Source organism: Hirundo rustica, chromosome 10 (genome assembly GCF_015227805.2).
Source record: "Hirundo rustica isolate bHirRus1 chromosome 10, bHirRus1.pri.v3, whole genome shotgun sequence".
NCBI lineage: Eukaryota > Metazoa > Chordata > Aves > Passeriformes > Hirundinidae > Hirundo > Hirundo rustica.
Window position 1 is genome coordinate 6,111,053 of NC_053459.1, and position 25,983 is coordinate 6,137,035.

Here is a 25,983-nt window from a genome sequence, read left to right on the forward strand (position 1 = left end):
ACAGGCAGACCCAAATGAGAAACATCCAGAACTTCTAATGATACCAAGTAATTCAGACAATAAAAGATCACAGTCTCAGCTGGGGACACTTCGGGAGGTGTTTGCAATCCAGAATCTGTAAGCCCACAAACATCTGAGGCCAGGTAAAACAAAGCCAGACACAAACTCAGATATGATTTTCTGTGTATAACAGTAACACTATGCTGAACAAGAAGCCATAGATGATTTTTCCTTCAATCCAAAACATTCCCAACAAGCTATCTGAAAAACTGCTTACAGAAGCCACTTTCTACAGCTCAGGTTCTTTTAAGTTGAAAGTTGGCAAATCATATACTCAGGTCAAAACTGCAAGTTTTAGAGAAATGTGTTCTAACAACTAATTCTTCATACATTTTGGCATCAGAGAGAGGAGCTATAACAGACAACAACTGTTGTTTGTTACAGTACAACTCACAGCCAAAACTATTATGTCAGTATACTCAGTTTCATTTTAAAATAGCATTTCTGCTCATTTTTCTCATCTCTGGATACCACTGCCACAGGTAGCTGCTCTCATCAAAAATCTAAGAGCACTGCACAAGGAAAGTCACCACATCTGACTGAACAAAACTGGGATAAAAGTAGTACATTCAGTGTTTATTACCTTGATGTGCAAAATGGCTGTTCCTGGAGGGTGGGCATCGGTTATTGAGCGCAGCAGCTTCCCACTGGCCAGATCCCACATGGTGATCTGCAAGCAGATTGTGCTCAGTCCATGTTCACTACAAGGGGTTCTCTCCATCACCTCATGCATTACAGTACAGTGACAGATTCCTGTACTGACATTATCACCCTGGATTAGTAGGGGTTTCATACCAAAGAAAAGTGACCTGAAATCTGCTCCTGTCCTGTTCCTCCAAGCAGTTCACTCGTCTGCTTAGCGCTGACACCATGTGTTATCTCAGCTCTGAATCATGTCCTTTTGGCCAGCTCTCCCCACCTGCCCAGTCTCCCTCGGCTCACAGCTATCTGCCTAATAAGAACATTAAAGAGTGCAGGATAACTTTTTTACCACCCAACAAGTCCAATGCATTTCTCCCAGAACCAGAGAAAGGTGAAAAATCTCTGCTAACACCTCTGAGCAAAACTCAAACATCTCCATGGTTACCATGAACCTCATCCCGCCTCTCCACCTGAGACTGCTCAGTGTGACATGAGAGGTAGGAAGATAAACTTTGGTTTGTACTCAATATACAATTCAAGCCATTTCTCAGATAAGAAGCAGGAAGTCCCAAACTACTCACTGCATCACTGAAGAGTACTAACTACTCATTGCATAACTGCCCAGAAGAGCCGAGATTACAACCTGAATAAAACATTTTTAAGGGAAACAGTACTTTATGTGATCCTATAAATCACCTATCAATGCTTCTAGACCCTATGTTTCAGAGCTGTTGTTCCAAAATGTTTTAATTGAGTATCATTTAAAACTGGCTGCTATCCTGCATGGATTAAGTACTTCCACATGGCCTGCAGAAGGCTGTCATTTAGTTCTACCATGGGCACAGGGCTGTGTTTTATCTACTGTGAAGGTAAAAGCCAAAGGAGCAAAGGGAAATGAATGCAAAAAGGAAAAGTAGCCTGCTTTGTACTCCTCTAAACGTTACCAAGGTAATGTCTACTGATTTTGGTTTGGTCTTGTTACTTTTGTTCAGGAACTGCTTTCTCTGCTTTGATTCTGAGAAGGGCATAAAAACTACAACAATTCTCCACATTCAAAAGCCAAGCTACTTCTGTCATACAAGTAAGGCATTAGCAAAAATTAATTTTGGGGTTACGTATGAGTTTCAAGAACTTCAAGTCATCACCACAGTAAAAAGCAGCTTTAATTACCAAGCACAGACCTCAGAGAGTAACCTAGAAAGACTAAACTGCTTGTCCCAGTGAGCCATTGCACATTTCAGTTTAACAGGAATTAGTTACAATTAATTGAACCCTATGCTATACTCTGCATTACTCACTTCCTCCACAGAAACCTGACTCAGCAGGAATTGGCTGCCCCAAAAAGCTCTGGGCACATCATTCTGTATGCGCTGCTCACTCTGTGAGCCCTGAACACAGCTGCAGACTGAGGGGGGCTTGGCTTGGAGCTGCTGGCACCTCCAGGTCGCCTCTCAGGACAGAGCACTGGAGCAGCTGACCCTTTGGGAATTACCTGTCCTTTTGCAAAGCCACAGAGCAGCCTGGAACAGTCATTGTTGATGCTGAGAGCAGAGATGGCCCCGTACTGGGCCCCAACCGCGGTGCTGCCCAGACACAGCCGGAGAGCCTGGTTCTGATCTGGAGCAGAACAATTGGGAAAAAAATAGAGGAAAAGCAATGGTTAAAATTAACACCATGAAATTATTCACACCTACAATTCACCTGGGGTACATTAACAATTCACAGGCTTACAGTTAAGTTCTTTTAGAAAGGAGTTTACAAGATGAGAGCTCATGTTAGAACAGAAAGAGTAGGACACTGTCTTGCAGGGAAATAAAAAAATTATTTTTAGAAATACGAACCACAGACAGGAAATATGGAAATGCAGAAGTATTACATACTGAAAAAGAAACTACTAGAAAAATCAAAGCAATATGTAGCTTTCCTTTTACTATTCTGCATTGGGACTTAAATTGTAGCAATGAAGATGGCAAAATTAATTCTAACTTCTGAGCCTTGTATTTCTGCATTTGAACATCAACTACAAAACCCCAACACAGGTTTTTGTCAAGTGCAATTTTATGCATAATTTTATTCTTACTTTGTAATCTTGCTCCTTGGTTTTGTTGGTAAAGCTCAAAGGCTGGAAGGAGAAGGCGCTTTTGTCTCCAAGCTGCACATAAAACACCCACTGAGTTTTGGTGCACACAGCTCTTCCTCTGTAAAGGAACTCCTACCCTGAGCCACAGGCTGCTGCAAAGGAGGTGCCACTGCTTGCAGAGCCTGCACGGGGACTGCACTGCTGCAGGGCCAGGCCCTGTCCACTCCTGCACGCCACAAACCACGGGCACCTCTGTCTGTGCCGAGCTCTTGGAGGCTCCCACCACGGGAGACTCGCAAGTACTTTACACGATGCTGCTCTTCATGAGTTTGGATGAGAACCCTCTGCCTGTCTTCATGCACTGCTCTCTAAAGCTAAGAGAAACATTCTGGAGCTGCTTTTTCCACACGTTTCAGCTTTTGTCCTGCTTTTGAGTGAGGGAGTGGCAAAAGATGCTTTGTGAGAATTATTGGAATGAAGACTACAGGGATATGAAATACATCAGAAGCACCACAATAACACTGTGTGCAGGACTCACCTACAGCAAGGAAGGGAAAGGATTAGATCAAGGAAACAGAGCTGAGCACCAGAAACACCCTGGAAGATGTGCCCAAGGTATGGAACATGTTTCTCCAAGCTGCAGCACTGCTAGGAATGTGCTGGCTGTGAAACAGAGCAAGGATAGATCCTACATTTCTTGCCCAAAGTGAAGCATTTATGTTCAGACAGATGAGAGTGGGAGTCACCTTTCAAATCTCACCTGTATGAAGAGGTGTGAACCTGTGTGAAGAGGAGTTCACAAACAAACACCAACAAGAACCGAACTCCTGGATTACGCTAAAGCGCTGTTCAGGGTGAGGAGAAAACATTCTTGGCCGTACTACTAGGACACACCTTGACATCACTGTGACAGGGAGGTTCACAACATAGATCAGAACAGGCCAAGGAAAAAGAAGATGAATCATGAAAGATTTCCATAGGAAGTTCAGAGAAAACAGAGCTACAGTTGGAAAACAAGTTTCACAGAGAAATATTCTCCAAATGGGAAGATCCAAAGAAATAATGCCTGTTCCAGAGGCCTGGAAATACAGTTCATTTACAAAAATACCACCGGCTAACCAATCTGTTAGAAAATAGGGAAATACTACAGCTTCTTATATTTAAGATGAATTACTTCCTTGTTCATGGAAGTAGCTTCCACTTCAGCCTAAGCCTGTCAGTGACTCCATCAATAACTTGTTTCCTCTCAGGCATGAAAAAGAAGAATCTTCCACAGCTTTCTCTGAAAAGGTTTTACATCTTTATATGTATCCCCACAGGAACTTTGAAAAGCCATTTTCTTTTTCCCTCACCTGCAATGTCAATTCAAAACAAACAAGACCCCTATTGTATCCAAAATTAAGTGATTCATATGGCCAATCCAGTACTTGTTCTTGTTTCCAGACAGTCAAAAGATGACACACAATAAGAGCCATTAGATAAGACTTTTTTTTTAAACTCAACTATAATACAGATGAAATTACTTCAAAGGCAAAGCAAGATCAGAAAATCAGTGAGCTTCTACTAACAAGCTAGCAAAGTAATAAAAATAGACAAAAGCAAAGGGTTATAGAAGCTGATCTGATGATTTTCCAGACTTGTGTCATCAGCTTGGAAGTAAGGCACATTTAGGATTAAACATAAAAAGCTTTTGCCAAATGCTTGAAACAAAGGTGGCTATCAGTTGTCAAAAATGTTTTTAATTTTTCAATTTACATAAGGCAACCCTTCGTGTGAAAATTCTCTGGCTGCAACTGTGTTGCTCTCTGAGTCTGAAGTCAAAATGAGATGGCGCTTAAATACAATTCTGCAAGCACTGAATAAAGACAAGTTTGGTTTGGAAAATGACTTCTTTTACATTCACAAAGAGATGAGCATAGCACCGCAGAGGTTGATACTGCTTGAATCACTGGGTTTTCAGCAAGATCTTTTCCTTACGCCCTGATTTTCCTGAGTTTGAAAGGCCTGCTTGATTTTCTGCAGAATTACTGACACACTACTGATTTTATTAGGCACAGTGCCAGGAAGTGCTCTGGGTGTATGGTGATCTCATGGAAGAGCCTTGTCCTGCCCTGAAACTAACACCCTTACAAACAGCTATGGACCTGCTGCCCTAGGACATTCTAAAAATCACATTTCCCTGCTCCTCTACTGTCCCTGCCTGGAGAATTTGGGAGTGTGCAGTGCACATGCACCCACTGAGCAATTCCCAGCAGCATCATCCACTGAGAGGTTCCTGCACTGCCTGACTGCTCCTGAAATCCTGGCACAGACAACATGCAACCTGGGCAGCACAGGGGCTGGTCATGCAGGGACATGCACACAGCACTGGTACTGTACCTTTGCCTTTCAGTCCACACAGAAAGGGCCAAAAGAGGAGAGAAAAAGCCGGACATCAATACAAAAGGAAGGAGTGAAGCAATAAACAGCGCATATGCGACAATCTCCAAAGACGGAGAAACTTGAGTGTTTCCTTTGGTTAATGTTCCCCCTTCTGATTTATTCAAGAAATGATGCTTTGATGGTTAGTGTTCTAAAACAAGGCAGTTTAAAAAGTGAGCTTATAAATTTGAACTTCATTGCATTGAAAACCAAAAAATACAAATTTGAGAGGAAATAAAACTGGAAGTTCACTGTAATATAACTGGTAAAACTATTTTCACCCAGTTACCACCAGATAGTAAATCAACTCCCTATTAAATTAAAAAAAAGACCCCCCAAATCTAGTTTTAATGCCATCATACCTCAACAAAGACTCAGGACACTCACCATGCGGTTTACAACCAACAGAGAAAATAAAAATAAGTAGTTGTACCACACTAATCAGAACAAAGTTTAGCTGTACAGAATTCTCTTGTCTGGAGCAAGTCTTTATGAAAAATGACATATTTCATTGAGTTGGGTTTAAGTCCTAGTTTTTGAGTAGTGTGAAACCTCTGCTCATCTAGAAAAATGGATAAAGAAAACCTCCAAAGAGTTATTTGTGTATTGCTGTAAGAGCACTGCTCCAGCTGGCAGTCCTCAAACCAAGTCATGGCAGACAGCACAACTGTTCATTTGCACAACGTTTGCAACTCCAAACAAGTTTCACAAAGATTTTGGCAAAAAGATGGCCCTCCTTTATATCAAAAATGAAAACCCCCCAAGATAGCACAGCCCTAGAAACAAGCTAAGGGTCATTTTCCTAAGGCATAAAAAAACCTGTCGTTATCCAAACATGGTCACCAAGCATCAAACAGCAGACAAACTACCTGAAAGATAAGTAAAAACTGAGAGCACCAACCCTTCCCACTCATGCCAGATCATGTAACAAGCAGCAAATCCCAGAAACAGCAGACAGAGAGGATTAGGTGGGTCAAGAGGATTTTTCCCCCGCCAGACCATATGGCTCTGGAGCAGGTACCAGAGTGTCTCCAGACATCCCTTCCTACCACCTTTTCTGCAACACTTCCAGGATGTCAGACTTGGCACCTAATCCAACACCAATACAGAAGGAAAGTCTGCTTTTCAATATTACACACACAGTCTGAGAACTGTCCTGTGACAATGTTTCAGGAGTCAACACAACAAACATCCAAAAAAGGAGAATGGAAGTTTCCCAAGTCTTCTATAATAAGGACAGAGCAGGCAAGTCATGAGTACAGGTGGACTTGGGAGAGACAAATTAGCTGAAATCAAATACATGAAAGAAAAAATAAAGTTTAAAAATGTGTTAGTGACAACAATTCAGAGAAATTTGTTCAGCCAGAAAATGGACCTAAATTCTTGCATGCAAAAAAGATGTTATGTTCCCATTGTACAGCATAAACCCTGCACACACCTTACAAACCTTCAGGGAGTAAGTACAACCCTAATTTACACATCTAGTAAAAAAAAGTATAGATATTGACTGGCCTACAAAAATTTAGTCTTGGTTTAAATGTTACCCTGGTTTTTCTGCGTTTTTTAAAGCCTTTTGAATTTTCATAAAAATGGAGTCAGATCTTTTTTAGTTACTGTACAATATTAAAAGCAGTTCTACCTTTTTCCCACATATGTAACATAAACAAATCCTTTGTTTTTCATTCTCTGTCCTTTGTTTGCATATTTCTAACCTGACAACAATTGTAACTGACGGCTGGTCTGGCCAGTTGGCTTGAGAGGTGAAAAACCCCAGAAGCCAATCTTCTGCTAGACCCACAAATGTATAAAAAGTAAGAAATAAAACAAAGAGGCTCTCTCTCCACCTGGATTCAGCCTTGAGCCAGATCGGAGAAGGACCTCTGCCCTGCGAAACCTCTCTCTCGGTGTGACTGCTTTGTGTGTCTCGGTAACAGTTTAAATTTCAAAATAAACCCAAACCAGATCTCCAATCCCCTCTTTATACTCAACAAAGCCTTCTAGAGCCCTATCCTGCCAGGATTTCTCTCTCTTTAGATAGATTTGAAAGCACTGGGGTCAATGCCTGCGTTTCAGTTACAGAAATGAAGGAATTCAGCAGAGAAAAAGTGTCCAGGAAGCATCCTGAAACAAAACTGGACACTGTACTTCCTTTCCTCATCCCCTTTAAATTACAGCAGGACTCATGGAGTAACTGTAAGGGAGCTGTGCATGTCTCCGGCCCAGTCCTGCTGCTCCGAGCAAGGTCAAAGAGACCAGCCAGCTCAGGGCTTTGCTGAATTTTGAATATCCCCAAGCAAAGAGACTGTACAACTGTCTTAACTCTTATCTAATGTTTCAACACCCTCAGGATGAAAATCTTCATCAGAGCTCCCCTCAGTGCAGCTTGGTCCACTGCCCCCTACCAGCACCATGGAGCTTTGGGAGGGATCTGAGGCTCTCTTCAATCCACCTTTCCTTTGAGGAGCAGAATTGTTTCAATACTGGATTAAGCAAATGGCATCAAATAGTTTAACATCTAAATACCCAGGAAAGTGTGTCTTGCACTGCCAGTCTTTCCCATCTCTTTAGAGTACCCTGTTCCCTGTAACTTTTGATCTCCAAGAATTTCAACCAGCCTCAATAAAGAGACTGAAATTTCTAAACTGGTTAAGAATTGGGTGCTGCATAGACAAAGGGTACAAACCCTGAACGGGACTGGGAACTGCTCAAGAGCTTCCTGGCCCAGCTGGTAAACTGGGCAAACACAGGCACAGGGAAAGGGAACACCCATGGCACCGGGCTGCAGGCAGCCAGGGGTCAGAAGCCCCACTTCCCAGGGAACTCAACTTCCATAAAGCTGACAATTATTTGGACATAGGGCAGATTATTACTGATGGTGGTTGTAGACAAGTTGTGGTCTCTTCCCTAGAGTATTTTCTATTCAAACATAAAAAAGGCTCTTTAGACAATGGCTAAATATCTCAATATCAAAGTGCCAAACCCCCATAATGCAGAAGAAATATGAATAAGGATGACAGCTATTACTTCTGCTCATTTCTTTACTGAAAGAAAACCACATTTAACAAACAACATCTTAGAGGAAACCAGCCTGCAGTTATAAATCAGGCTGGTGGTTTTTTGGCTTGTTTGCATTATTTCAAGATCATTAAGATGCAGAAAACCTCCAAACTTTATTTTTAACTTACCAAATATCAGTGCTAACCCATGGGAAGTCCCCACTGCTATCAGATTTGATGCTGCCTGAAAGAATCATACAGGAAGATTGAAAGCAGAAGAAACATCATTCACAAATCCACCACTTATTAAGCAAAGTTTGCCAAAAGGGGAGGATTTCAAAGGTTATAACTTCTTCAATTTATAAGTGACAAGCACAATTCTTACATGAAGACAGACAGGTACTACACTTGAATGCTGTCATACAGATTATCCCAAGATCAGAGGGCTGCTTTTTTCTCAGCCATTTGAAATTCAAATGCTCAGAGTGGTACCCACAGCAAAATTCCATCTCTCTAAAGTCAGTCTCATTCTTTTGCTGTAGTTGCTGGGTATAAATACTTGGGATTTTATCCTAAAGCAGCAGCTACTTCCACATCTGAACTCTTCTAAAACCCTGGCCAGTGCTGCTGAAGAGCAGTCCACAGCAAGCCAGAGACTCCCACTTCTTTCCATGAGGAATTAAACAAATCCTATTAAACATATCCTCCAAGATCCTACTGCACTTGCAAACCTGCGCTCAATGAAATAAAACTAATAGAAATCACATAATGCTGTAGATGTATTCATCTTGTTCTACTTTTTATTTTTTAAGAAGTCTAACACAGATTTTAAAAAATGAAATGCCTTAATGCCTGGATGTGCAAATACATGTGTAAATACATGTAAATAGGTTTTTATTCTGTGTATCTATCAGTCACAGCATGCTTCCAACTTCACTGGGCAGTCTTTTGCCTTAGAAGTGACTACTTTTTCCCTTTCTTTTTTAAATAAAAATATATTTTCTTACGGGCTGCTATTACTACAGTCGAAGTGACTGAGCACATCTTTAGTTCCTTTGTAAAACGTTAAAACCCACTTCATGAGGACAAAACAAATACTGACTATTTCACCTCATTAAAATGTTTCTCTTCTCATTTTACTACAGGCAGTTTCACTTCTGACATATTTAGACATGATTAGCATGCTTGACTTCAATAATTTTGATGCAAATTGCTATGCAGGAGTATCCTTCAGACAGCCTTTTAGCGAATACTTCAGACAGAGAGACATAGAAATTTTGAACCCATCACTTGGAGCACTCCCGTTTAAGTTTCTATAAAATATTGTTAGGAAAAACTGACAAAGAAGAAACAATTAGGGAAATTCAGTGTGCCCGACAGATGGGGACAGGTCAGGTGCTCAGCTATGAAGCCCTGGTGATGATATAAAAAAGGGAGGGTGTGGGGCTCACTCAGCAGAGGGGCAGTGAAGGAAGGCTGGACTCTGCCCCTAGGGAGCTTTCACACTGCTCCTCCCACTCCTCACACTTGAAAAGTCAAAGAGGATGCATCTATCAGCTGTCTCAAATTACTGCTTTAACAAACTGGCATGAAAACTAAATATACAGCCCTTAAAAACTGTGAGAGTACTTACGATTGCAGTGGGCAAGCCAGCATCCACTTTGTCCTGGGGAAACAGGAGAACCCATGAGTGAGAGACACAGCTCCCAGATTGTGCCTAATAATTAAAACAACTACAACATGCAGAAAAATCAACACCAGCTGCATTTTAATGGCCCCACCAGGGCAGACAGAGCTGAGGGAACCACTGGCTAGAAACACCCAGAAGTAGAGAGAAGCAGAATATCCCATAATTCCATGTGAAAGTTCCTGTGCTTTTCTCAAAGAGCCATGTTCCTGTTGCAGGCATTGAGCAAACCCAGTTCCAGAACCTTCAAGCACACTTTCATGTTATATGACCATTTCCCACCAAGCTTCATGATATCCAGCAACACAGATAGTGCTAAAAGTGCTGCAGCAAGGCAGCTAAGCCCTGATTCACTGCTGCCTAGGGACTACTGGTTTGTAGTTTATACTCCTAACATGGTGTTACACAGAACTAATAGTAGGGGCAGGCAGAAGAACACACACACACCCCCACACATAGCAAAAGAGTTTCAATTTTTTCTTAGTGGAGGTGCCCAGAAGACGACACTTACTGCTGCAGACACTATCTGGGCAGAAATTCCTTTCAGGAGTGAGAGCCGTATCACTGATCCATGGAGTGAGAGAGAATCTGGGAGTTTTTTCTTCCTAAGGAATTAAGAAACAAACCAAAAAGCATTAGAGCAGAATAAAAGCTTGGAACTTTGCCTAGCCCACAGCTAAGCCAGCAGGTAAATTCTGCATACACCTGTAACTCATGCAGTTTCCATTCTTCTTCTTGGGGCCGCAGAATGAGATAAGACATGAGGCAATCAGCAAAGCCTGCTCTGCCCTGCTGCGCCTGCACACAGTTTGGATTTAACTCATCTCCTGGAGTAAAAAAAACTTAGCTCTTCAAACAAATGGTCAGTTTCAAGCACATATCTGCAAGCCTTAGAATTCACTAATACACCCTGAAACCAACATTTCAGCTCTTTTCAGTGAGAGAGGAAGTTTAAGCCTGTAAAGGTGAGTATCTGTGGAAAATGAACAACTGGAAAAGGCTCATTAGCAGAATACAGACCCCTAGAAAACTGGGTGTATGGTAAAGAACAGCCTTCAATTAATACACAGCTCACCAGATATGAAAGCTTAAGTGCTTCTGTTTATGGAGAAAACGTCTTTAAAAACTAAGTAGTGCAGGAGCGGTTACTTCAAAACAGGTAAACTTCAGCAGGCAGAATTCCCCAGCAAAGCTGCAATTTTGCTGCTCTCACACCACCAGAGCCAAATTCGCAAAACTACCAGGGAAACATTGGGTTCTTCTCTCTCCAGAGGTGGACAAGCAAGCAGCTCCCACAGAAGTTCATCAAACAGGTAAACAGTAGCTGGTATAATGGCTAAGGACCCATAACCATGGCAACCAGCCTCACCCAAAGGTGACAGGAACACCTTCAGGTTTTTCTGCATACTCTGTACTGGGAGAAGTTTAAGCCACAGCAGGTAACATTTCTCTCAGTACAAACAATCATATTTGAAAAAAGAAGGGACAGAGAGTCTGTATGCCACTACATGCCAACATAAACCATGAGACTTCAGAGTGTTTATGTCCTGTGCAACTGCTCATGGTACACAAGGCAGCCATGGGAGTGGCTCAGCCCATCATTTGAGTAATTAATGACACCCATCAGCACTATTAGAGCTAATTATCACATTTTAGATGTCAACATTAGCAGTCCACTCTCAGGAGTGACTGCAGTTGCCTTTTACAAATAACCACCAGCTGCTTGCAGACAAGGTGAGACACCCCGCCTTTGAAACATTTTCTTCAGAGTCATCATAATGCAGTGCTTCAAAGATCCCATTAAAATTTGGAGAAATATAAATAATCCATCTCCCATAAAATGCTGTTATTGCTCAAACAGGCCAGCCCTCAGTGCAACCACAAATCCCATTTTTGCCTTTGTGACCCAGGAGGGATAATAGTGTTTTGTGAAAAAAGGAGGATCTGTTTCTAATGGATGTAAGCAGTAGCCTTCACAAACAGTTCCACCTCCCAGGCCATGAGGCTGCAGTACCTCTTCAGGTGTGTCCTGTCCCCACTGTCAGAGCTGGCCACAGAAGAGGTGTCATAGGAGTGTGTATCCGTGTTATCGATGTTCAAGAGAAAGGGATCCTCCAAAATGAAAGATTCTTCTTCATCATCAGTCTGGAGGGTGAGAATCACCACAGTTCAATAAATGTTCAAAACTCACAACAGCATAACTGAAACATTAGCAAAGCAGCATCAATTCAGCAGGGAAATGGAGAAGGAGAGGACAAGAAAGCCTCATATTTAAAGGTCAGAGCTATTTATTACTTTACTGGGCTGATTCTGTGGAAGACACAGTTTTCAGAATTCACAAAAATCAGAGAAGTGGGCTGGAGAACAAGTCAACTAACCTTTCTTCCCCAGCTCTTCTGTTTGCAATCTCTCTCTCCTTTCAGTCTTAGCCCGGAATTTTTATTACAATTTCTCAAAAAGCCATTCTCCCTGAATTCTCACCCGTTCTAAAACCAGTGCAGCTCCTCTTGGTCTCTCAGCACAAAGCCAGAGGGGAGCAAACACAATCCCCCAGCTGATGCCAAACAAGCAGGGAGCAGAGCAGCTGCCCCTCATTTCACTTACACCTGCTAGCCCTGTGCTCATTAAGCATCTCTTTCTGAACTGCAGCTGTTTGTCTTTTTGGCTCAGGCAGGTTCTTCTCTGCTAAAATCATTTTCAGAAGATGTTTTGCCAGTCACTCCCATCCTACATTCACAGAGATACTGCAATAAGACTTTGTTTCCACTGAACTGTATTTTCTTCATTATTACCTCTCAAGTTTAAGACTTGGAATCTACTCCTCTGACATGGATGTCACTGCATGTCCTTACAGTTTGAGATGACCCAAATTTACTAAACATCTGCTACTCAAAGCACCAGCAGAAACAGGATGTAGCTACCCCTACTAGTCCTCTTATTTCTGGACTGTCTCTGTTTGGGACAGCTTATACTTGTGTTTTTAATGCAGATTTTTAAAAGAACTATCACCCCCCAGCGGGCTCTTTTCCCCTTCATACTAGTTTCCTAGCAATCCAGCTAGGAAATCTCCTCATTTTGTTAAAAAGCTTGTTTTCCTGGAGTTTATCTTTACTTGCATGCCCTTCTTTGCATTTCTAAGGATTGTGCACTCACACATCTACTCTAGAAATACACTGAGTTGGATACAAGTGAGACACAGTCAGCTCTCTGCTGCAAGGTACCACAGGTAACACCAGAGGCTGAGACTGTTCACTGCTCCTGCCAGAGAGCTACATATGTGAAAGGAACAACACAAATGAAGCCGTGAAGAATCCAGCTCCCATCTCCTCACACACTTTCAGAACTACTCTGAACACTCTGCAATTACTTTTAGCTAAAAAAAAGCTGTTCAGTGACCCTGACCTTTAATAGGCTGTCTAGACTTCAGGTGGCTCTCCAGATCTACAGATGAACACGCTTGGACTTGATGAAAACTTTTTATGCTGTAGCTGTAAATATTTTAATTGATAAAAATAAATCCATATCACAGAATGTAGAGCAATCACTCCACTGAGCATGCACCTGCTAGCTCTCAGGATCAGGAAACCATGAACCTCTACAATTTTGTTTTCCAGGAAAAACACAGTAAGAGTAGAAGAAAAGGAGCATGTGCTGCCTCACCTGACCTCTCCCCTGTCGGATGGATCACTCACCTCATTTAGGATGCTCTCCAGCGTTGGAGGGGTATCAACTTGAGGAATGTCAAATTCTTTGTCATCAATCTGTACATCAGAAACCACAGCCTGAGTTTGGGTTGCCTACTCCACCTTCCAAGCCGTAATTAAAGCCACATAAAAAGCAGCTATGCACACACGCCTCTACTGGAAAGGCAGGCAAGAGCTCCAAGGGCAGGGTCACACACAGCTTCATCTGGTTGAGTGAAGATAATATTTCCTTCTTGGAGGCTGTGTGAGACTTATTTCCAGAAACATTCATAGATGTTCCGAGAGTAAACACGCTACTGCAGTAATAAAGGATTTTGGAGCGAGAGAGAAATTAAATGACTGACTCTGTACTTGCTACGTAAGGCACACACCATACAGAACTTTGGGGGTTGTTTTTTTTTCTATATGCGGTAAAGCACGCGAAATTTATGTAAATGACAGTGACCCATGTCACCATACTGGAACTGACACAGAGCAGCCTGGGACGCCCCCGCCGACCCTCCCTCACGGGTGTCTGTGTGAAAAACCCACCGACCCTCCCTCACGGGTGTCTGTGTGAAAAACCCACCGACCCTCCCTCACGGGTGTCTGTGTGAAAAACCCACCGACCCTTCCTCAGGGGTGTCTGTGTGAAAAACCCACCGACCCTCCCCTCAGGGGTGTCTGTGTGAAAAACCCACCGACCCGACCCTCAGGGGTGTCTGTGTGAAAAACCCACCGACCCTCCCCTCAGGGGTGTCTGTGTGAAAAACCCACCGACCCTCCCTCACGGGTGTGTGAAGGGACCCACCGACCCCTCCTCAGGGGTGTCTGTGTGAAAAACCCACCGACCCTCCCCTCACGTGTGTCTGTGTGAAAAACCCACCGACCCGACCCTCACGGGTGTCTGTGTGAAAAACCCACCGACCCTCCCTCACGGGTGTCTGTGTGAAAAACCCACCGACCCTCCCCTCAGGGGTGTCTGTGTGAAAAACCCACCGACCCTTCCTCCCTCACGGGCGTCTGTGTGACAAACCCACCGACCCTGCCTCGCGTGTGTCTGTGCGAAGGGACACGCCGACCCTCCCTCGCGTGTGTCTGTGTGAAGGAATACGCCGACCCTCCCTCACGGGTGTCTGTGTACAGGGACACGCCGACCCTCCCTCACGGGTGTCTGTGTGAAGGAACACGCCGACCCTCCCTCACGGGTGTCTATGTACAGGAACACGCCGACCCTCCCTCACGGGTGTCTATGTACAGAGACACGCCGACCCTCCCTCAGGGGTGTCTGTGTACAGGGACACGCCGACCCCCCCTCACGGGTGTCTGTGTGCAGGGACACGCCGACCCCTCCCTCAGCGGACCCCTCGGCCCTGCAGGAAGCGCCCGGACAGGCGCCGCCCCCGCGGCCCGGCCGTGCCGCCTCCGCGGCGGTTCGGAACGCACCAGCTCGCAGCGAGAGTCCAGCTCACGGTCGAGCTCCGCCACGCTCAGCCGGTGCGCGGGGGGCTCCGGGCACGGCTCGGCCTCCGCTGGCTCGAGGGCCGCGGCCATGGCCGGGCCGGCTCCGCCGGGACTCGAACCCGCGGTCCCAGAGTCCTCCCCACGCAGCCGCAGCGCGGCGGGGCCGCCCCCGCGCCGGCCTTAAAGGGGCCGCACGCCACCGGCGGGGACCGGGGGGCACCGAGGAGACGGAGCTGGTGCTGCTGTCACACAGAAGTCTTGTATTTATTGAAAAAGTTCGCATCTGCTCCCACGACTGCGTTTGCCATCCCGGACTCGATGGATGCGTCAGCCTCCGAGGGAAGAAAATGGACAAAATTAATAGGCGCAGAAAGGAGAGGCAGACACCAACACCCCTCACGCCCCTTCATCCCATGGTGCTTCAGCTAGAGCCAGGAGGGTTTTCCTTTGATTCCCGCATTCTGGAGCCTCAGATTTGGTGTGCACAGGGCCAGGATGCAGCACTGTCCCAGCAAAGTAAAAAAAAAAAAAAAAAAAAAAAAGTCGTTTTTAGGAGAAGAGGCAAAAGCCTTTGGGAATTCGTGTCTAATTTTAGATAAGGCAGGAGATGGTGAAAGCAGATTTGGAGCCCAAGCATCTGTGTTTTCTTTTAAAAACCACCTGGAAACAGAAAACTGTGTGGGATCTCCAAGAGCCCTTGCCAGACCAGAAGGCAAGGAGGGGGTCAAATGTAAGATAAAACACACTGGAAGAATAAATACACCCAGTTTCACAACACCAGACACTCAGACTATGCTGGGCTCTTGTTTGTGTTTCAAGGTGACTCTCCCCATGCGCCCAGGTGGAGGAATGGCCCCTCTGCTGTCTCCGCAGCAGAGAAGGTTCCAGCTGAAGGTTCCAGCTTTTAAAGGTTCCAGGTCAAGGCACAGAGAACATCCTACACCTGTGCCTTGCCTTACCTGTTAGTCCTTCCTGTTGTTCCTCCTGAAGGGGAGCCGTGCTTCCCTGCTCTCTGGAGAAGGCTCTGTCTGGCACCTGGCAGCAAGAGCACAAGGATGAGCCAGGCACATCCCACACCTGCCCTCCAGGTGAGCCGTGCCAGGCAGGGTCCCACCCCCCCTGAGCAGGAACAACGCTCCTGCTGCCCTGGGCCAGGTCAGCTCAGCAGGGACAGCAGAGGATCTGCCTGCCCAGGGTCACCTGCTGAGCTCTCAGTCAGTGGACAGCAAGAGCTGGGGCAAAAGCGTTCCCAGAACAGCCCAGCAATGATAGCAGAGAGCTGCAGGCTGGAGAGATGCCTTAGGAGCAACAGGTCACACACAGGTCAGACAGTTTTGCTCCTCAGAAATGTCATTATGTTAGATCACAAACACAAAGCCAGTCCCTGTGGTGGTGGCTGAGGAGGTTGGCTGGGCAGGAGAGGGGATTTTTGCAAGGAAGTGGCTCTGCTTTAGAGCTATGCTAGCCCTGGGGAGCTGAACCTCTCCTCTTGCATGCACATCTACAGGTGTTTGAAGATTTGGTGACCCATTACCACCACGGGCTCTCCTCCATGTAAACTCTTCCTTTCCCCTGCCAGATGTTTCAGGATGGTCTTCTGCAGCAATGGTGCATCTGCTCCTCTTACCACAGCCACTAATTCTCCTCCCTGGAAGGTGTGGAAAGCAGATCAGTCAGCAAGTGCTCAGGTTGTGCTCCCTGGGCTCTGGAACTCCCCACAGCAGCGCATCACCAAAAGGCCCTCCTCCCCTCAGAGCTGCTCTGCTCCACAGCAAGAGGGAAACCTTGAAACAACCTTCTTTGTGCCTCTTCATCAGTCTCAAGATAAAGAAATGCAGCTTGTGAGAGGAGTGAGATCCTGCAGAAGCAGCAGGCTGAACCTGAAGATGCCACAGGGCAGCACACTGGCTGTATATTCTTATCTGCACAGCATTTGATTACCAGCAAATACAGAGCAAATAAAATTGCCCCATCACACATTGAAGAAATAAAACATCCTCCCAAGAGGACTGTTGTTCCCACCAGCAGGTCATGATTATTGCTATGCAACCACTGGGAAAATATTTTCACTCACTGTATAAAAGAGAAAGACAGGCTCACATTGTCCTCTGTATTTTTCCAGAGCGTCAATGGAATCAACTTCAGCCTAAAAGGAATGTAAAATAAAATAGGTGTTTCTAGAAAAGCATTTCTGCTCCAGAGGAATGCACACACAAGTGCCTGGACTCAGACACCCTCAGCTGGCTGGTACTCACCCCCCACACAGGAAAACACCTCTGGGTCCCAGACTTAGGGGGCAAAATGACACTGGTCAGAAGCAGGGGCACAGCCAGCTCACAGGTCAGTTCCAGTACCTGACAAGCAGGTAGATGTCACCTGCAGGAGCTGGAGCAGTGCTCCTGTGGGACAGGGATATCTATTCCCACCAGCTTGCCTGGGTGAGTCCTAGAGAAAAAACCTGAGAAGTGAATTCAGGGCTCCTGCTCATGAGGACTGAGAAGTGCCAGGAGAAGCTGCATTTGCAGCAGGGATGGGAAGACTGAGCTGTAAGAAACTTCAGTGCCCTCAGCTCTGTCCTCAGTCCAGAGCTGCCACCAGCCAGGAAAAGCACCAGGACACAGAATCACCACATGGCTGAGGCAGGGAGGGACTTGTGAAGGGCTCCAGTCTCAGACCCTGCCCAGGGCAGGGCTGCTCTCAGTGATACAGGTGGTTGCTCAAGGCTGTGTCAGTTTTGAGCTTTTCCAAGAATCAGCTCTGCACAGCACTCTGGGAACTTGTCCCAGTGTCCTACACTCCCACCTGCATACTTTTCCCTTCTATTTACTTGGACTTTTCCTGGCTGCAACTGATCCCATTATCTCTTTTCCTGTTGCTGTGCTTCCCTGACAGACATTGGTCTGTGCCCTCTCCGTCCTTCCCACACCGGACATCTATCCCTTTTCCTCTCCAGGGTGACCAAATCCAGCTCCTTCAGCCTCTCCCTGTACATCAGAGGTAATGTCTTAATGAATCTGTCTAATGTTACTTGATTAGGGAGAAATCTGGAAAGCATAGAGCAGTTGAAGCCTGAAAATCCTTAATTATATGAATCCTTATAGATACACCCAAGCCTCTGTATGTGGCAGCTTCACTCCCAGCAGCTGCAATTCCTGCACTGCTATGGTTTGAGCTAATATTAGAAAGAAAAGTGATTTCAGTCCTTAGACCTCAGCTGATTTCAGAGGACTGGGTATTTCAAGCAGTGCCAAGTGAGATCTTACCACAGCAAAATGCAGGAGATCACTGCCAACTTGGTTCCTGATTTTTTGGAACAGATTCACTACCGGTTTGCATGGGCCACACCAGGCTTGAAACACATCGACAACTGCAAGCAGGAAAATAGGTCAGAATGAGGTACAAGTGGGTCAGTTTAGACACAGACCAATAGATCACATGCTAGAAGGGCTGGATCCAGCTCTGTACTGGAAACCCTTGCAAGGTTTGAAATGCTGCATCAGAGGACAGAATAACATTACAAAATAACAAGCTGGGAATGATGTGGAGGAGTCTTAAGTAGAAACATGGATATGGCTCTGACCTTGGAGGTAGCAGATTTCCCATGGAAAACTGCTGCACAGAGGTAGTACACACGAGGTTTTCCCAAGAACCAGCACTGCTTGGATTGCATGATGAGTGTCCCACATAAATGAAGAGGACTACAACCTCCTGCTGGTCTCAACTCAGAATATTTTTTTTCTTCCATTCAGTGTAAAGGGAACGGAGAGACTGACTAAACATCCTTAACACTAATAATTCCTAACAGTCCTGGTGTCCTTTTAACACAGAACAAGAGCAATCCAGTGTGCTGACCAGACCCTTACCAATGAGTCCTTTGAGACACAGCATTTCTTCCCACAGCTCCTGGCTAGTAATGTTAATCTGCGTGAAAAATTGAAAAACACAGTAAAAGCCACAATAATTCATCAGTTACTACCCAGTTGCTGCAAACATCTTGACAAACCACTCCAGAGGGACACACCTACCTGAAGAGGCATTACCTGAGCACTCAGCAATCTCCTCTGACTGGGGTTCTCTCACCTCTGACCGGCTGATCGGGATGTCTCACAAGATCCAAGGAAAGGCAGAGGGAAAGGGCAGCAGCATCCAGCCAAGGCCAAGCCCTCCCCTGTTCAGTGGCACTACTGGAACAGGGGCTGCCTGGGGATCCCAGGCTCAGTTTGCAAAGTTGTCCTGGGGGTTGGCTGGGGCCCCCAAACTGGGATCCCAGACCCACAGCCCTTTGTCAGGATCTCCATCTGCCTGCCCAAGGTTCCATTTGAACCACACCTCATTCAGATCCAGTCTTCATAGGGTTTACGAACCACCTGCCTCAGCAGCAGTTTCTCACCTTGCCTGCACACAAACTCTTCCATTTGAGATGTTTCAGCCTTGACAAACTAAACTAATAAATGCATAGTTTCCATGATGTGTGGGGACCAGAGGGAGGTCTGAACTCAGCATGTCCTTACCTGAATTCCCAGCTGTTACCTAAAAACTTCCAAAGCACAGTGAACAGAGAACACAAAGTTCTAGGCTGGGAGGGGCCTGTGAAGTCCTTCATCTAATCTCCTGCACAAAACTCAGCGTTAGATCAGCTTGCTCAGCAATTGGCCCTGTCAGGGATGCCCTGGACCATTCCATACACAGCACCACCCACTCTATTATCCCACACTCCCAATACTGTTATTAGGAAGGATATAATCCTTAGCATATTCCCCATCTTACAGGACTTGCCCTTCAGTATGTACTTAGAAAAACACAGCAAGTTTAAATAAAAGGCTTCTTGAGCTATGTAAGATCTGGCTTTGTTCATCCTGAACAATGAAAATTCCTAATTCCTTCCTCAGTGGGTATCATCAAACCCAACGCACTTAGACTGCAGTAGAAGACAGTAAGTTGCATCAAGAGCAGCTATTTCACCATAATTAACATCATTGGGCATTACAGGGCTGCTAAAATCTCACAGCCAAGAATTCCAAGAGTGGGAACTCCAGTGCACATGAAATGCCTTCTCACAGGTGTTCAGAGCTGTGTCACTGGGGGTCACACAGGGCAGTTCCTCCAGGGCCTTGTCTCACTCTGGGGACAGGGAGCTCTTCACCAGTTTTGCAGATGTAGACCCACATGTCCTTTCACTCCCAAAGGGGCACAGTCTAGTTGATGAGAAGTTCCCCATCCCACAGAACCACAGCTGGACAAGCAACAACAGAAACGATTCCTACCTTCATTAAGTGCCCCTCTTTCCTTGTTGCACATGTTCATGTTTCCCAGTTCAAACAGTGAATAAACAAGGTCATAGAGCCCATACTCTCTTTCATTATTTCTCTCTTGTGAAGACTGAACTCTCAAAATTGGGAGCAGACCTGAAGAACCCAGTTTCGGTTTTCAATGTTTTTGTGTCCAGAACTGCTCTTAGAAGCCCCTTCTCGCCATGCATTAGTTATAAAGTATCACTAGGTCACCTGTGCAGTGTAAACAGGAAAAATTCTTCTACACATCACTGTGAAATAAATTTTTCAGCCTTTGAGTCTTTCCTGTACCTCCTAGGTTTTCTATCTTTACAGCAATCTTTCTGAATACATGAGCCGGTCAGAAACATCCAGGAACTCTTGCCATCCAGAAGATGTTCCAATGCCAGTTCTCTACTCCTAAATGTCCTCTGAGCTACTACCTCACAAAACAGAGGCATTTTGTTCTCTGACAGCAGCCAAACCTGTGCTAGGCCCCAACGGCCCCAACCACAACCTGCAGCCCTGCAGCAGCTCCCTCTGCACCCCACAGCCCTGACTGGGGACACGTGTGAACTGCCAGGTCGTCCCATGCTTCCCACCCATCTCCAGGAATGCCTCTTCTCCACAAGGACCTGGCAGTGGGGCTTTGCCAGCAGAATCTGAGATACCCCAGGACTGAACTCCATCCTTAGCGCTTACTGAGTGTTTACAAGGTCTGCTAAAGGCCTGGCTACTACTGACCTGCAGCACCACCTCCTTTTTCTTTGTGGCCATCCTTCTGCAGGAACAGAGTCCTTTGAGCAGTTGTCCCAAGCACAAAACACTACAGATGGCTTCTAATCACCTGGATCCAAGTGCTGGCCAACCTGCACCACAGAGAGAGCTTTTTACCTGTCTCTGCTGCTCCAGCCCAGGCACAGCACCCACAGCATCGCCCCGGCCCCGCTGCAGTCCCCAAACCTGGACACGGCTTTGCTCACACCTCCTCCAAGAGCCGAGGTGCTGCTGCGGGGCCTTAACTGCTGCTCCCTTCCAGGGCCTTGTGCAGCAGCTGGCAGGGCCCCAAGGCTGCCATGGCAGCGCTGCCATCGCCAGGGCAGCGTCAGCCCAGCCCAGCCCAGCCCAGCCCGCTCCCTCCCCCGTGTCCAGCGGCGGCTGCAGCCCGCAAGTCCAGCTCCATCCCCCCCGGGACACCTGGAGCAGCAGCTGCAGGTGGAGCCTTTCTGTCTCCTGAGCCTGCCTCACCTGCCCCAGCCCAACACTCACCCCCCGCTCCAGCCTTCCCACCTCTCCTGAACTGGGGGCTCAAAGCAAGGTGTGGGACCCACGTGTGACCTCGCAGCACTGAGCAAGGGTGTCCCCCTCCAAAGAAGCTCAGTTTGGGGAGGTTTGTGGTTTTCTTTTCCTCTCTGCAGGGAGAGCAGAGCCCAGCACTGGTGGCGATGCCCCGTCCCTTCCCACAGCGGGCACACTGGGCTGCAGGGGCACACCTTGGAGCTGCTTCTAGTCACACAGCACACCATGCCTGCTGGCCCGGTCCTCCAGCTGCTCACCGTCCTCCCTCCTGGCTGAGGATTCAGGTTTTGGTACATCAGTGCCCCCAGAATGTCTCTTTTTGAGGCAATCAGCCAGCAGGAAAGCCCTGATGATTCTGACCACCACTGAAAGTTTGCAAACTGACGTTTCTTGTGCTCACATTTCAGGATTACCAAAGCTAGCCCTTTTAAAGCCACTCTCTACTCTTCAAGAACCTAATCTCAGGCACCTCAGTGATTCCTCTGCCTGCTGTGTCACTGCTTCAGCAGTTTTGTGGAGGCACAGCATCCATGGCAATAGGTAGTCTGTAAAAATAAATTTAATTAATTTTTACTTTAAAAGTATGAGATGTTTGCCTTTAGAATATCCTGGCACAAGCTGCTTTACACAGGTTACTTGGCTTCTTTCACTGCCACAATGTGACTGGAACAACAGCCACATTATGTTTTCTTTGATTTTCTGTGTGGGAAAGACAGACCAAATGTGGAGTGAAGGTGGTGGGGAGAGCCAAGGGTACCGTTGTCTGTCAGCTGGTGTCCCAAATCCCCTGCTCAACTATTCACCTTGTAGCATGTGTAACCACTGAAAGGACACCCATCACAAGACCCAGATATAAAGAGAGGACATACTTATCAACATCCAACAGGATGGCTTTTGAGCAGAGAAATGGCCCAAGAACAGCAGAAATCCTGGTGATTCATATGATGTCCAGACAAACTTTGCTTTGGTTCTGTAAGCAACCCTGGAAATTCTCAAGCTGCTGCTACCTCATTAAGTTGGGAAAGCTCTGGTTGACCAGGAAAGTCTGTCCCACTGTGAGTCTCAGGCTGTAGAGAAGCTGGCACAGAAAGCTCGTATTTCTTCAGGAAGCTGAGAAAAATCTAGATGTTCTGGTAAAGTTCTTTTTATTTACAGTATTCTTCTTTTTGTACATACCTATAGCAACATCAGAAATTATTCACAAAGTTTAACTGAATGTAAAAATGTCCTCATCCAACAGTTTGTCCTCTCTATACCTGTGGAAAATGTCAACTGTTCTCATGCAGCAACAAGATTGTCTCAGCATTGGTTTTTAGTTTTTCTGGCAGAATTTAAAGAAACCACCTCAAAACTTGTATAGAGATACTTTTACTCACCTTTTTTCTTAACACCCGTAGGCACCAAAGTTCTACAGGATCAAACTCATATTTGCCTTTAGAAATGTGAGTTGGGGGAGGATGAGAAGAGATACATAAGAACTCGAGCTCCTAAACACAGACAGGAGTGTAAATGGAGCAGGGAGATGCCCACTGGACAGTTTTGCATTTACAGTACCTGCCTCAGAACCTTTTTCTCAGTTCAAGCAAAAAAATATTTGATTGAATTTTATAAACAAGACTTTGCTTCTGAGGTACTGAGATTTAACAAGTTCTCACATATTTTTACTTTCCCTTTTGTTCAACCCCCAAAGTCCATCATAAAACATTTGCAGAAGGACGTTAAAAAACTGCCAGTCACTTACTGCAATGCCTGGGGAAAAAGTGTCAGGTGCTCACTTTTATTTGTCTTTGAGAGTGGAAGAAGTTACATGAAATGCAGATATTCTCCTTTGCAACCAAGGGATAACAGTTATCTGATATACAGCACATTCAAATTCCAGGCCAAACTGTGGTCACATTTTCTGACACAAAGAGTTACCTTGGAAAAAAAGTAAGGCTGTCATCACAATTTGACCTTCTGATTAGAAAGAAAAGATTGAGATAATTATCAAAATTGGTTAGCAAAGTTACAGACTTGACTTCTTGCTGCAGCCTTCCTGAAGCTCAGTGTAAGAGAAGAAGAATTTGGTTTAAGACATTGGCTGCAAATTCTAGTGCCTGTTAGTGCTATGTAAATACAGTGTCTGGAGAGTCTGACTATGAACTATGGTCTAAACTGAAAGGAGACCTGGGCAGAGTCAGAACCCTGAACTGCTTGAGGAGAGTGGGAAGCCACTGGGCTCTGCCATTCCAGCCTGCCCTCACACACCCCCTTCACTTGCACTCGTGTCTCCCCCTGCACACCTGCAGGCCCCATTTCAGAACACACGGACAGTCAGGGCTTCTGGATGCAGTCACACCCCACCAATTATCCAGCAATCTAAATCCATGCATGTGTGTATGGCTGCATATATACAGAAAATCTGCAGCAACATTACTGAGCTATAAAACAAGACCGAAACCCCAGTTTTACTATTCCTTCCCCAACTTAATGCACCCAGCTGATCATCTGTGGAAATAATTTGAAAGTCATTTGACTATTTGTGGAGATAAAGGATGCAAAACAAAAGCAATCCCTTAATCCTGCTTGCCAGCTCCTCCTAGCCTCTGGAAGGTGTAACTTCTGCAACACACTGTTTGCTCCACTGCTATCAGTGATCACCAAATCCTTCTGACCATGAATAGGCCAATCCTTCAGCAATTACCTGAGCAAGTTCATGGCTGGCAAAGCAAGGAGCTTATTCCTGCTGATCTTGCAGCCACTTGCTCCTTTCTGAAAAGCGTCAGTCATGCTAACCCTGAAGTATGAGCTTCTTTTCCAAAAATGTAAAGAAACCCAGACCAAATCCAGTTGGCCCATTCCAGGGATTTCAGCATGTCATCGATACCAGGTGACCTTGTATTGTGGCAAAGAACTCTTGGACCTTGTCAGTACAGAACGTGCTGCTTGGAATTTGGAGTCTATTGCCTCCCTCTATTTTTCTCTTTAAAAAGGAAGTATAATGTAAGTTAAGCTGAAGTTCAGAAATGCATATATTTTACTTAAAAACATTCATCTGTTCAAAATTCAAAATAAACTTTATGGGATACAACAGTTTGGTTTTTTTTTTTTTAAATAACATTTCATTCAAACGGTATATAATTCATTGAAGTATTCGTACAGCAAACAATGGTTAACCCTTGAAAACCTGTAGAAAAAGATTTTCACACAAAAAAAAGGAAAACCAAAAGTGAGGTCACACACCCACACACTCAGCCCGGCACACGCACGCACTCGAGCACCCACGCACCCACACGAGGCTGCAGCAAAAGCAGAGAATTGGAGGCCCAAAAGGAAAACGATGACTGATTGTTCTATCTGAGAGTCCATGTAGCTCAGGAAAAAAAAACCCAAAAAACCAAAACAACCCACCCAGAGTCCTCTGAGTAAAGAAACTACCTCAAGAAAATTCTCAAGTGCACTGGAGACCTGATCATTTGAACTGTTTCTGCAAAGCAGCTCCCTGCACCTGAGAAAAATGCAGCCCAAGGTGACTTGTGCAAATATAAGGAGTCAGGAGTATCTCCTGCTCTTCCTTAAGTAGACATGAGGGGTGTCCATAGATTCAATTAGTCTTTGATCATGCAAGGTACTGCTGGAGTGCTGTCTTCGCCCTGCAAGAAAGAACAACAAGAATTACAGGAGTCTGGCTTCAGCAGCAGCAGCTTCATGGGCAGGCTCAGAGAGTGCCAGCAGAGAGGGAGGGAGGGAGGATGGCTGAGGAAAAGGCTCCCTCACTGTGGATGGATCTGGCCATGGTGCAGAAATGCTCTGCGGGGGTTGTAACTGTTAAAGAATCCACCTGGCATCCAAGGATAACCTGATCTAGCCAGTGACACTGGATCCCAGCACAAAGTGAGGCACTGCCAGCATGTCTGTTATACACACCAAGAGCACTCACTGAAGAGGAACTGCTTTCTGTAATCCAGGTGTACCATGAAAAGCAGGTCTTTGAGCTGAGAAATCAAAAATGTCAACTCAGAACACACTAAAGGCACATTAACCCTGTAGGAATACTGGCCCCACCAAAAACATACAGTGAGGTGAGAGAGAGGAAGGAGCCAGTCTAATGAGGCAATTTATGTAATCTTAATATTGCACAATATTTTTGTTTAAACAAAAACACCTCCTACCAGTCTGGGATTACAGTTCCAGCATCACATGGGCTAATTCTGAGTTTCCTCTCACCTGAAGTGAGACTCTTTGCTCTTCCTTTGTCCCCCACAGCTCCCAACCTGCTACCACGACCTTAACAGACTTTTCCAGGACCTGATACAACTCATCAGCATGGAAGAGGATTATTTATTTGTTTCTTCCCAGCTTCCTGCTGTGATCACAAGCCATAATAGCTCATGGAAGGGGC

The 25,983-nt window shown here is 45.6% G+C and overlaps 3 protein-coding genes across 18 annotated transcripts in view; all 3 read right to left on the reverse strand.

Annotated features, from left to right (window-relative positions):
* VPS8 (VPS8 subunit of CORVET complex) overlaps positions 1 to 15,136 on the reverse strand; it is a 71,055-nt gene extending 55,919 nt beyond the window's left edge. Inside the window, exons 1-8 of one of the 3 annotated variants that reach the window (XM_040074849.2) lie at positions 15,016 to 15,136; positions 13,579 to 13,647; positions 11,901 to 12,031; positions 10,398 to 10,491; positions 9,833 to 9,865; positions 8,389 to 8,443; positions 2,195 to 2,319; positions 644 to 730 (exon numbers count right to left, since the gene is read on the reverse strand). In XM_040074849.2, the coding sequence (XP_039930783.1) occupies positions 644 to 730; positions 2,195 to 2,319; positions 8,389 to 8,443; positions 9,833 to 9,865; positions 10,398 to 10,491; positions 11,901 to 12,031; positions 13,579 to 13,647; positions 15,016 to 15,123 (702 nt within the window). In that variant the 5' untranslated portion in view covers positions 15,124 to 15,136. Of the gene's footprint in view, positions 1 to 643; positions 731 to 2,194; positions 2,320 to 8,388; positions 8,444 to 9,832; positions 9,866 to 10,397; positions 10,492 to 11,900; positions 12,032 to 12,264; positions 12,355 to 13,578; positions 13,669 to 13,739; positions 13,836 to 15,015 lie in introns of those variants that run through there. The other 2 variants (XM_058422015.1, XM_040074851.2) reach the window with 2 other exon arrangements.
* A 141-nt stretch (positions 15,137 to 15,277) lies between these two features.
* On the reverse strand, positions 15,278 to 21,400 carry NME9 (NME/NM23 family member 9). 11 transcript variants are annotated; one of them, XM_040074450.2, is made up of 10 exons: positions 21,289 to 21,400; positions 21,048 to 21,172; positions 20,298 to 20,438; positions 18,897 to 18,954; positions 18,297 to 18,400; positions 17,289 to 17,387; positions 17,108 to 17,179; positions 16,568 to 16,681; positions 15,993 to 16,068; positions 15,374 to 15,536 (listed from the first exon to the last, which is right to left on the reverse strand). In XM_040074450.2, the coding sequence occupies exons 3-10, from the start codon at positions 20,301 to 20,303 to the stop codon at positions 15,430 to 15,432; spliced, it is 636 nt and encodes a 211-aa protein (XP_039930384.1). In that variant the 5' UTR covers positions 20,304 to 20,438; positions 21,048 to 21,172; positions 21,289 to 21,400; the 3' UTR covers positions 15,374 to 15,429. The 11 variants fall into 11 exon arrangements, with proteins under 11 accessions (XP_039930388.1, XP_039930384.1, XP_039930382.1 ...); XM_040074454.2 differs by lacking the exons at positions 15,374 to 15,536; positions 20,298 to 20,438 and adding an exon at positions 15,278 to 15,365 and having other exon boundaries at positions 21,267 to 21,381; XM_040074448.2 differs by lacking the exon at positions 20,298 to 20,438.
* A 1,328-nt stretch (positions 21,401 to 22,728) lies between these two features.
* Positions 22,729 to 25,983, reverse strand: part of ARMC8 (armadillo repeat containing 8) — a 61,749-nt gene continuing 58,494 nt past the window's right edge. For all 4 annotated transcript variants that reach the window (XM_040074111.2, XM_040074110.2, XM_040074112.2 and 1 more), the window contains one exon: positions 22,729 to 25,234. In XM_040074111.2, coding sequence (XP_039930045.1) covers positions 25,201 to 25,234 — 34 coding nt within the window. In that variant the 3' untranslated portion in view covers positions 22,729 to 25,200. The remainder of the gene's footprint in view (positions 25,235 to 25,983) is intronic.

What these genes read in the sequence shown, in the direction of transcription:
- NME9 (XM_040074448.2), bottom strand. Translation starts at nt 21,080, where the DNA reads ATGGCCACAAAGAAAAAGGAGGTGGTGCTGCAG. An exon ending in AAAAGGAGGTGGTGCTGCAG is followed by an intron (nt 18,955 to 21,047) that starts GTCAGTAGTAGC and finishes TTTTTCACGCAG; the next exon opens with ATTAACATTACTAGCCAGGA. An exon ending in CTGTCTTTCTCTTTTATACA is followed by an intron (nt 16,682 to 17,107) that starts GTGAGTGAAAAT and finishes CACACCTTCCAG; the next exon opens with GGAGGAGAATTAGTGGCTGT.